The following is a 12110-nucleotide window of genomic DNA, read 5'->3' as shown; positions in this document are numbered from 1 at the left end:
GGTTTTCTAGGCATTTTATGCGCATAATTAAAATTTGAACTACATGCACATGCTCCAGTGCATATAAACTGGTTGAAAAATCAAATATGTGTCCTTGGTTGCATGCTTAGGTCCCATGCAAGAAATGGGAATGAATTTCAAACACCCTGCCATCGTCACTCGGCCGCAAACATTAGATACCTATTTTTTAAATTCTAGTAAATACAAAGCTCATCTGAAATTCATGAAACTTGGCATGCTGTCATGGAGCGGCATGAACATGTCATGGTAAATTTTTTGTCCCATTTGGGGCAGGTTTGGGTATAAGCTTCTCACAAACTAGAGCTTCTCACAACAAGCGTGACAGTTTCGGTAGGGAACGTGCCACCTTTGGGGACGAAATGATATCCGTTGCCTCTTATTGCTTTCAAAAAAATTCGAGTGTCAACATAGAACAACAATAATATTGTGTTCAATTTTGGAATTTTTCGGGGTCCGTTTGGACATTTTTATACAATAACTGGGTTTTCCATGCATTTTATGTGCATAATTCAAATTTGAACTACATGCATATTCTCCAGTGCATATAAACTGGTTGAAAAATCAAATATGTGTCCTTGGGTGCATTCTTAGGTCCCATGCAAGAAATGAGAGCAAACTCCCTGCCGCCGTTACTCGGCCGCAAACATTGAGATACCTGGTTTTTAAATTCTAGTAAATCCAAAACTCGTCTGAAATTCATGAAACTTGGCATGCTATCATGGAGCGACATCAACATGCCGTGGTAAAAATATTGTCCCATTTGGGGCAGGTTTGGGTATAAGTTTCTCACAAACCAGAGCTTCTCACAACAAGCGTGATGGTTCCGGTAGGGAACGTGACACCTTTAGGGACGAAACGATATCTATTGCCTCTTATTGCTTTCAAAAATTTTCTTGTGTCAACATAGAACAACAAGAGTGTTGTATTCAATTTAGGAATTTTTTGGGGTTCGTATGGACATTTTTATACATTAACTGGGTTTTCCAGGCATTTTATTAGCATAATTCAAATTTGAACTACATGCACATTCTCCAGTGCATATAAACTGGTTGAAAAATCAAATATGTGTCCTTGGTTGCATGCTTAGGTCTCATGCAAGAAATGGGAATGAATTTCAAACACCCTGCCACCGTCACTCGGCCGCAAACATTGAGATACCTTGTTTTTAAATTCTAGTAAATCCAAAACTCGTCTGAAATTCATGAAACTTGGCATGCTATCATGGAGCGGCATCAACATGCCGCGGTAAATTTTTTGTCCCCATTTGGGACAAGTTTGGGTATAAGCTTCTCACAAATCAGAGCTTCTCAGAACAAGCGTGATGGTTTCGGTAGGGAACGTGCCACCTTTGGGGATGAAACAATATCCATTGCCTCTTCTTGCTTTCAAAAAAATTCAAGTGTCAACATAGAACAACAAGAGTGTTGTGTTCAATTTTGGATTTTTTCAGGGTTCGTTTGGACCATTTTATACATTAACTATGTTTTCCAGGCATTTTATGTGCATAATTCAAATTTGAACCACATGCACATTCTCCAGTGCATATAAATTGGTTGAAAAATCAAATATGTGTCCTTGGGTGCATGCTTAGGTCCCATGCAAGAAATGGGAATGAATTTCAAACACCCTGCCATCGTCACTTGGCCGCAAACATTGAGATACCTGGTTTTTTGTGACGCCCCCGATTTAATCGTACACTAATCATACACGCAAACGTGTACGATCAAGATCAGGGACTCACGGGAAGATATCACAACACAACTCTACAAATAAAAGAAGTCATACAAGCATCATATTACAAGCCAGGGGCCTCGAGGGCTCGAATACAAGAGCTCGATCATAGACGAGTCAGCGGAAGCAACAATATCTGAGTACAGACATAAGTTAAACAAGTTTGCCTTAAGAAGGCTAGCACAAACTGGGATACAGATCGAAAGAGGCGCAGGCCTCCTGCCTGGGATCCTCCTAACTACTCCTGGTCGTCGTTAGCGGGCATCACGTAGTAGTAGGCACCTCCGTTGTAGTAGGGGTCATTGTCGACGGTGGCGTCTGGCTCCTGGGCTCCAACATCTGGTTGCGACAACCAGGTAGAAGGGATAGAGGGAAAGAAGGAGAAAGCAACCGTGAGTACTCATCCAAAGTACTCGCAAGCAAGAAGCTACACTACATATGCATGGGTAAATGTGTAAAGGGCCATATCGGTGGACTGAACTGCAGAAAGCCAGAATAAGAGGGGGATAGCTAATCCTTTCGAAGACTACGCTTCTGGTAGCCTCCGTCTTGCAGCATGTAGAAGGGAGTAGACTGAAGTCCTCCAAGTAGCATCGCATAGCATAACCCTAACCGATGATCCTCCCCTCGTCGCCCTGTGAGAGAGCGACCACCGGTTGTATCTGGCACTTGGAAGGGTGTGTTTTATTAAGTATCCGGTTCTAGTTGTCATAAGGTCAAGGTACAACTCCAAGTCGTCCTGTTACCGAAGATCACGGCTATTCGAATAGATTAACTTCCCTGCAGGGGTGCACCACATACCCCAACACGCTCGATCCCATTTGGCCGGACACACCTTCCTGGGTCATGCCCGGCCTCGGAAGATCAACACGTCGCAGCCCCACCTAGGCACAACAGAGAGGTCAGCACGCCGGTCTAAACCTAAGCGCACAGGGGTCTGGGCCCATCGCCCTTAGCACACCTGCACGTTGCGAACGCGGCCGGAAGCAGAACTAGCCCCCTTAATACAAGAGCAGGCTTACGTTCCAATCCGGCGCGCGCCACTCAGTCGCTGACGTCACGAAGGCTTCGGCTGATACCACGACGCCGGGATACCCATAACTACTCCCGCGTAGATGGTTAGTGCGTATAGACCAAATGGCCAGACTCAGATCAAATACCCAGAACTCGTTAAGCGTGTTAAGTATCCGCGAACGCCGACCAGGGCCAGGCCCACCTCTCTCCTAGGTGGTCGGAACCTGCCCTGTCGCTCCGCCTCAAAGATCCACTCGCGGGTGCTCCTACGAGCCGACCCGTCTTTAATCACCACATGTATCATGTGTAAAGTATATAGTATATACCCGTGATCACCTCCCGAGTGATCACGGCCCGATAGTATAGCATGGCAGACGGACAAGAAAGTAGGGCCACTGATGATAAACTAGCATCCTATACTAAGCATTAGGACTGCGGGTAAAGGCAACAACAGTAGTAGCAAGGACAGGCTATGCATCAATATAGGATTAACGGGAAGCAGTAACATGCTACACTACTCTAATGCAAGCAGTATAGAGAAGAGTAGGCAATATCTGGTGATCAAAGGGGGGGCTTGCCTGGTTGCTCTGGCAAGAGAGAGGGGTCGTCAACTCCGTAGTCGTACTGGGTAGCAGCGGCGTCAGTCTCGGTGTCTAGCGGAAGAAGAAGGGGGAAGAAACAATAAATATAATGCAAACAGATGCATAACGATGCATGACAAGGCAAGTAACGGTGCTAGGGGTGCCCTAACGCGGTATTAGGTGATACCGGTGAAGGGGGAAACATCCGGGAAAGTATCCCCGGTGTTTCGCGTTTTCGGACAGATGAAACAGAGGGGGAAAGTTGCGTGTTTGATAGGTTAGGGATGCGTGGCGGACGAACGGGCTGCGTATCCGAATTCGTCTCGTCGTTCTGAGCAACTTTCATGTTGAAAATATTTTAATCCGAGTTACGGATTAAAAGATATGATTTTCTAAAGATTTTAATAATTTCTGGAATTTTATTAATTATTTAAATCTAACATTATCCGAAACAGTGTTTGCTGACGTCATCATGACGTCAGCAGTCAACAGGGGCGTTGACTGGTCAAACTGACGTGTGGGACCAGCGGGGCCCACCTGTCATACCCTGTTTAGGCTAATCAGGTTTTAGCTAAACTAATCACAGTTTAATTAGACTAATTAGTTAATTTGATTAATCTAATTATGATTAATTAACTTAATTAATTCCTCAATTAATTAATTAATTAATTAATTAATTTTAATTCCTTTTTTTTAATGAAACGTTCTGGGGGTGGGGCCCCCTTGTCATAGGCCCCAGGGGGCCTAGCGGGTTCGGGCGCTAGCGGGCGCGGTTGCTGGGGCGAAGCCCCCGTGAGCGTGCGGGCACCCGTATGGGAACCCGGGGCGCAGGCGGAGGCCATGCGAGCGGTGGCCGGCGCGGGCGGGTGCAAGAGAGCGCGGGGCCGCGGCGGGCACTAGCCGGTCGGGAACGTGGCGCGGGCGCGGCCAGAGGTCGTCGGGCGTGCGGTCGGGCGCGCGCACGCGGGTGGAGCTCGACCGCGTCGACGGGGACGAGGGGAAGGAAGAGGCCGGGGGCCTCACCGGGAGCCTGTAGGGAAGTGGCAGCGGGGGTTTGAGGAGGAAGACGGCGACGGGGCGGTCCGGCGACGAGGGCGGCGGGCGACGAGGTCGGGGGCGCGGCGCTGGAACGGCGGCCTCGGCACGGGGCGAGGAGGAGGCCGAGGCACGCGGGGCGATGGCAGCGGCACGGCGGCGTCCAGAGGAGAACGGGGAGCGCGGTGGCGGTGGCGATGGTGAACGGCGGCGGCGTCGGGCCGATGGGATCGGGGGGGTTCGCCCCGATCCAGATCGGGCAGAGGTGGGAGAGAGAGGAGTGCGAGGGGGGAATGGGGATCGTGCTAGGGTTCGGTGCCCCCACGGGGTTATAGGCCAGGGGAGGGAGTGGGCCGGCCTGGCAGGCCAATGGCTGGGCCGAGGGGGGGGGGCGGCCCGTTCGGTCGGCTGAGGCCAGCTGGGCCACTTGGCCCAGCGGGGGGGGGGGGGCTTTCTCTTTTTTTTTTGTTAGTTTAGTTTTTTTATTTTCTTTTCTGTTTTAATTCATTTTAAGTATTTAGGTCTTTTATAAAGGCATGGATCCCACACCATAAATTCCTAGGCATTTATTTGCACACCCCGAACATTTTGTATTAAATTTTGACAAGTTTTTATTCTTTTGTTCATTTTGAATTTGAATTTGAATCAGTTTCAAACTAACACGAGATTAGGAACAGTAACCGAGGTGACGTGGCACTATTAGCAGAGGTTCACTGTAGCTTGATTATCCGGACGTTACAAATCTCCTCCACTACAAGAAATCTCGTCCCGAGATTTAGGAGGTAGAAGGAAACAACGCGGGGTATTCATCACGCAGGCGATCCTCGCGTTCCCAAGTGGCTTCGTCTTCAGAGTGATTCGACCACTGGACTTTGAGGAATTTGATCGCCTTCTGACATGTGCGGCGTTCAGCTTGGTCAAGAATGCGGACCGGATGCTCTTTATAAGAGAGGTCCTGTTGCAATTCGAGCACTTCATGATCCATCGCTCGGATTGGATCCTTGAAGCAACGGCGGAGTTGTGACACATGGAACACATCGTGAACCTGAGAAAGGTTCGGCGGAAGCTCCAGTTGATATGCCACCTTTCCACGCCTTTCGAGAATAGTGAAGGGACCGATGTAGCGAGGAGCTAGCTTGCCCTTGATCCCGAAGCGGTGAGCACCCTTCATTGGGGTAACTCGAAGATAAGCCTTTTCGCCAGGTTGATAGACCATGTCTTGGTGATGACGGTCATACTGACTTTTCTGACGTGACTGAGCAGTCTTGAGATTCTCGCGAATAATGCGAACTTGTTCTTCGGCCTGTTGGATAATATCCGGACCGAAGAGTGGGCGTTCCCCAGTTTCTGACCAGTTCAGAGGGGTTCGACACTTTCGTCCATATAGCACTTCGAAGGGGGACATCTTCAGACTAGCTTGATAGCTATTATTATAAGAGAACTCGGCATATGGAAGAGATTCCTCCCATTTCTTGCCGAATGAAATTACACAAGCTCGAAGCATGTCTTCGAGAACTTGGTTGACACGTTCAACTTGCCCTTGCGACTGAGGATGGAACGCAGTACTGAACGACAGATGAGTCCCCATAGCTTCTTGGAAACTCGCCCAAAACCTTGAAGTGAATAAGCTGCCACGGTCTGAACTGATAACCAGTGGGATACCGTGAAGTGAAACAATTCTGGCCATGTAGAGAGTAGCAAGCTGACTAGCCGTGATTGTCTCTTTGACCGCCAGAAAATGGGCAACTTTGGAAAGCCGGTCAATGACGACAAGAATAGCATCATTACCTTTCTGCGATTTGGGAAAACCAGTGACGAAGTCTATCTCAACATGGTCCCATTTCCATTCAGGAATAGAGATAGGTTGCAGAGTTCCAGCAGGCCTTTGATGCTCTGCTTTGATTCGGCGACAAATGTCACACTCAGCAACATAACGAGCAATGTCCTGCTTCATATTAGACCACCAGAATCTTTGACGAATATCCTGGTACATCTTTGTACTACCAGGATGGATGGACAGAGGCGTATCATGAGCTTCTTGCATAACCCTTTTAGTCTTATCCAGGTTTTTCTTCGAACATGGTACCACTAAGCGGCCTTTGAAATACAAGGCGCCATCGTCGGCGATCGTGAAGAATGAGGGCTTTCCCCTTTTGAGGTCGCGCTTAATCTTGAGGACTTCATCGTCACATTTCTGTATCCATTTGATGGTGTCCACAAGATCTGGTTTCGCAACCAGGGTATTGAGAGAACCCTTGGAAACAACATGGAGGTTCCGTTTGGGGAAATCTTCGGGAGGGGGAGCGAGTGATCCCGGAGGAACAATATGGAGGTTCAGCCTTCTAAATTCTTCGGTAAGCGAGGGCTGAAGTTTATGAACCTGGAGGTGGTTGCAGTAAGACTTGCGGCTCAAGGCATCAGCCATCACATTAGCCTTGCCGGGGGTATATGATATATCCACGTCAAAGTCTGCAACAGTCTCCATCCATCTTTGCTGGCGTAGGTTCAAATCTGGCTGAGTAAACAGATACTTCAGACTTTGATGGTCGGTGAAGATCTCGCAACGATTACCGAGAAGGTAATGTCGCCACTGCTTCAGTGCATGAATGACAGCAGCAAGCTCGAGGTCGTGAACCGGGTAGTTTTCTTCATGAGGGCGCAATTGACGAGAGGCATAAGCAATCACTCTGCGCTCCTGCATTAGGACACAGCCTAATCCTTGGCGGGAAGCGTCGCAGTAAATGACGAAGTCCTTCTTAGTATCAGGTGGTGCAAGCACGGGGGCAGAAGTCAACTTGTCTTTGAGCGCCTGGAAACTTTCCTGACACTTGTCTGTCCAGTCGAACTTGACACCCTTATGCAACAGATTAGTCAGGGGCCTGGCAATCTTGGAGAAGTTCTCGACGAATCGACGGCAATAGCTGGCGAGACCGAGGAAACTTCGGACTTGCTTGACGTTCTTCGGAGGAGTCCAATCGAGAATAGCCTGAACTCGTTCAGGGTTGACGGCAATACCATCCTTGGAGATGACATGCCCAAGATAGGTTACTTCGGGGAGCCAGCATTCACACTTGGAATACTTGGCATACAATTGATGTTCTCGAAGCTTCTCCAGCACAAGACGCAGATGTCCAGCATGTTCTTCCTCGTTCTTGGAAAATACAAGGATATCGTCTAGATAAACCACGACAAACTTGTCGAGGTAATCCATGAATATATAATTCATCAGACGAGAGAAGGTGGCTGGAGCATTCGTTAAGCCGAATGACATGACGGTGTACTCGTATGACCCATACCGAGTCACGAAGGCGGTTTTTGGGATGTCCTCCTCACGAACACGGATCTGGTGGTAACCCAACCTCAAGTCGAGTTTGGAGAACACTGATGAGCCAGCCAGTTGATCATAAAGATCATTGATCCGAGGGAGAGGGTATTTATTTTGAATGGTAGCTTGGTTTATAGGACGGTAGTCTTGGACCAATCGGTTTGTCCCGTCCTTCTTCTTAACAAAGAGAGAAGGTGCTCCCCAAGGAGAGCAACTTGGGCGAATGAAACCTTTGACAAGAGATTTGTCGATTTCCTCCTTAAGCTCAATGAGTTCATGCGGCGGCATCTTGTAGGGTCGTTTAGCTATAGGGGTAGTGCCGGGTTTCAAGTCGATGATGAATTCGACAGCTCTAGCAGGAGGAATCCCTGGAAGTTCTTCTGGGAAGACGTCTTGGAATTCACGAACGACGGGAATGTTTTCAATGCCCTCGAGTGGTGCAGCGTTCAACGCATTCAAGGCATAAAGTCGTGCCTCGGCGTTCTGAACTAGATGAGCTTGGTAAGCTATTATTTCGTCAGAAGGGTGTAGCAGATGGACGACCTTAGTGGCGCAAACTATAGAAGCAGTATGCGCTTTCAACCAATCCATCCCCAGAATGAGGTCGATGCTACAGGATTTTAGTACGATGGGGGAGGCAAGGAATTCTAGTCCTTCAATTTCAACGGGAACGTTGTGACTAACCATAGAGGTTTGACACTGGCCTGCAGGGGTGTGTACCACAATCGCAGTGTTCATCTCTTCGTATTTAATGCCATGCATGAATGCAAACTCAGCTGATATGAAAGAATGTGATGCTCCCGTATCAAATAAAACAGATGCTGGTACTGAATTTACGAGGAGTGTACCCATCACGGTAGCAAGCTGGTCTAGAACTTCATTGAGATCAACATGGTTGGCATGAACACGACCATAAGACTTGGCACTGTTGTTACGAGGCTGGTTGCTTCCACGGCCAGTTGCTGGGAGGGCCAGTTGATTCTGGTTCTGATTGCAATCCCTAGCTCGGTGACCTGGTTGTCCACACTTGTAGCAGAGACCATTATTGGGAGTGGGAACAGGAGCTTGTGGCGGTGGAGCTGGAAGTCTTGTGTGCCTAGTTGGAGGAGCAGGCAGACGAGGTGCAGCATACGTCTGCCTTGGGGCAGGTGCATTTGGCTGGTACATACTGTTGGGAATCCATATCTTACGCTTCTGTGAAGGTGGGCCCGAAGATGAGCCCGTGTCACGGTTGCGCCTGTGAGAGCCCTGGTATTCTTGCAGACCAGTTTCGACATTGATGGCCTTGTTCACCAGGGTGGCGAAATCAGCAAAGTCATGCACTAAAAGTGCGAGCTTGATGTCAGCTTGAAGGCCATCACGGAACTTCTCCTGTCTGCGTGCATCGGTTGCAATGTCCTCTTCAGCATAGCGGGACAAGTCCAGAAACTCCCGCTGGTAAGCTTCCACAGTTTTATTGCCTTGGGTGAGGTTGCGGAACTCACGCTTCTTCCGGTCCATAACTCCCTGAGGAATGAAGCGAGCACGGAAGGCAGTTTGGAAGTCTGGCCAGGTGATGATTGTTCCAGCTGGCAGAGTACGCCTGTGGCTATCCCACCACTGAGCTGCGGGTCCTTTCAGGAAGAAGGAAGCAAAGGTGACATAGCTGGCAGGGGCTACATCAGCAGACTCCATCTCATAGGTGATGTCACGGAGCCAGTCATCAGCATCCAGAGGCTGAGTTGAGCTGCGGTACACAGTTGGGTTCAGGCGCATGAAATCCTGCAGGGTCACTTGGGTTGGCTGCTGGTTCATATTGGGGCGGGGAAACTGAGCCATAATATTCTCCATGAACTGACGATTCAGCTCAAACTGTTGCATCATCCCAGCCATGTACTCAGGTGGTGGTGGGGCGCTGCCACCACGACCACGACCACCTGGTCTAACCATCCTGCTAATATTTAACAGGGGTAGTTCAGTATTGAGAAATGTGCAAAGACGAGAATCATTCATGATGAAACATGCACAACGAAAGTAGCACGATAGATACCACATAGTAGTCGGCATATCTTACAAAAGAGATCATGCATAGAGTTCGTTACACAGTGTTCAGTACATAGACTAAGACATCATAGGCGGCACACAGGCTCGCGGCGAATGCAGCTAACACTAATAAGCAAGTCTACGTCAGTCCCATGCGGTACTGCGGAGGTAGGTGTAGCCCGACAGCTGGCAGTGACGCGAAGGGAAGACCTCCACGCGAGTAGCCTGGGGCCCACGGATACTCTGGTGCGGAACCCGATGCGCAGGTGACAGGAGAGGACCCAATGCAGGAGAGTAGCCTCCCACATCTGGCCAGCCGACGCCCTGGGGCATCACGGTCCTGGCTGGGTAGATAGCAGAACGCGACAGCTCCCCAGATCCGACGAAGGGGTGCAACATCGTCAGAGCACGGTAGAGGTGCTGACGAGTGATGTACAACTCGTGGCGAAGAGCTCGGTTAGCTCGATCCAGCCCATCAGCATGCAGAACCAGGTTCTGATGGTAGAAGGGCTCTCGGGTGATAGTGGAGTAGGCAGCAGTGTAGTAACCCTCCGTACCAACATCGGATGCGATAGCAATGTGCCTGAAGGGGGAGGTGTCCAACTCCTGATACTCTCCACGGAGACGTGTCAGAGCAGCATAAGCAGCATCGTGGACCGCCATATCGATAGTCACTCCAACACCATGAGCAGTGTGCAGCACGGTAGTGGAGTCATACTCTCGAGAGTAGAGGTGGACGATGGCACGGTACTGCTCCTGGTTGAAGTCCTGGTACTCCTCATAGACGGTGTACTCAGGGTGCCAGCGATAACCCAGATAGGTCATCATCTCAACCAACACAGCAGGTGACCCTGAGGCACCAATGGCCGTCGTGTGGCGCACGACCTGCCTCGTGGGTTCCATCTGAAAACACAGATGTTTTCACAGGAGTCAAATGACAATGTGGATAATGTTCAAATACAATTCTAAAGAATAACTAGGGCTTTATCCAACTTTGGGGTGAATGTCGTAACGGGATCCTAGTGTCAGAGTTAGTAAATTCGTTTAACCCGAGTAGAAGAGAGTTCAGAGTCCCAGAGTAAGGATCGAGGAGTAAAAGATCCTAATACCACCCAGATGGCGACGTGGGCCCGTAAGGCACACAGCCATGTTAGTAAAAGGGTTTTGTAATGTCTAGACTCGACTTCGGCCAAGGAGTGTGTAAGGGGGGGTTCCTACAGGCAGTCGGCTCTGATACCAACTTGTGACGCCCCCGATTTAATCGTACACTAATCATACACGCAAACGTGTACGATCAAGATCAGGGACTCACGGGAAGATATCACAACACAACTCTACAAATAAAATAAGTCATACAAGCATCATATTACAAGCCAGGGGCCTCGAGGGCTCGAATACAAGAGCTCGATCATAGACGAGTCAGCGGAAGCAACAATATCTGAGTACAGACATAAGTTAAACAAGTTTGCCTTAAGAAGGCTAGCACAAACTGGGATACAGATCGAAAGAGGCGCAGGCCTCCTGCCTGGGATCCTCCTAACTACTCCTGGTCGTCGTTAGCGGGCATCACGTAGTAGTAGGCACCTCCGTTGTAGTAGGGGTCATTGTCGACGGTGGCGTCTGGCTCCTGGGCTCCAACATCTGGTTGCGACAACCAGGTAGAAGGGATAGAGGGAAAGAAGGAGAAAGCAACCGTGAGTACTCATCCAAAGTACTCGCAAGCAAGAAGCTACACTACATATGCATGGGTAAATGTGTAAAGGGCCATATCGGTGGACTGAACTGCAGAAAGCCAGAATAAGAGGGGGATAGCTAATCCTTTCGAAGACTACGCTTCTGGTAGCCTCCGTCTTGCAGCATGTAGAAGGGAGTAGACTGAAGTCCTCCAAGTAGCATCGCATAGCATAACCCTAACCGATGATCCTCCCCTCGTCGCCCTGTGAGAGAGCGACCACCGGTTGTATCTGGCACTTGGAAGGGTGTGTTTTATTAAGTATCCGGTTCTAGTTGTCATAAGGTCAAGGTACAACTCCAAGTCGTCCTGTTACCGAAGATCACGGCTATTCGAATAGATTAACTTCCCTGCAGGGGTGCACCACATACCCCAACACGCTCGATCCCATTTGGCCGGACACACCTTCCTGGGTCATGCCCGGCCTCGGAAGATCAACACGTCGCAGCCCCACCTAGGCACAACAGAGAGGTCAGCACGCCGGTCTAAACCTAAGCGCACAGGGGTCTGGGCCCATCGCCCTTAGCACACCTGCACGTTGCGAACGCGGCCGGAAGCAGAACTAGCCCCCTTAATACAAGAGCAGGCTTACGTTCCAATCCGGCGCGCGCCACTCAGTCGCTGACGTCACGAAGGCTTCGGCTGATAC

At 49.6% G+C, this 12110-nt stretch overlaps 1 protein-coding gene across 1 annotated transcript; it reads right to left on the bottom strand.

The window, feature by feature from the left end:
• Positions 1-4091: 4091 nt before the first annotated feature.
• On the bottom strand, positions 4092-9501 carry LOC147978903 (uncharacterized). The gene is made up of 3 exons (XM_087514938.1): positions 8112-9501; positions 6171-6174; positions 4092-4377 (listed from the first exon to the last, which is right to left on the bottom strand). Exons 1-3 carry the CDS (start codon positions 9499-9501, stop codon positions 4092-4094), a joined length of 1680 nt encoding a protein of 559 aa, XP_087371064.1.
• Positions 9502-12110: the final 2609 nt, after the last annotated feature.

The sequence above is a fragment of the Triticum urartu genome, chromosome 3A (assembly GCF_056163025.1).
Source record: "Triticum urartu cultivar PI428250 chromosome 3A, HENAU_Tu73, whole genome shotgun sequence".
In the NCBI taxonomy this organism is placed as follows: Eukaryota; Viridiplantae; Streptophyta; class Magnoliopsida; order Poales; family Poaceae; genus Triticum; species Triticum urartu.
Note: the sequence above shows the minus strand (reverse complement) of the source record. Positions and strands in the feature narration are given on the sequence as shown.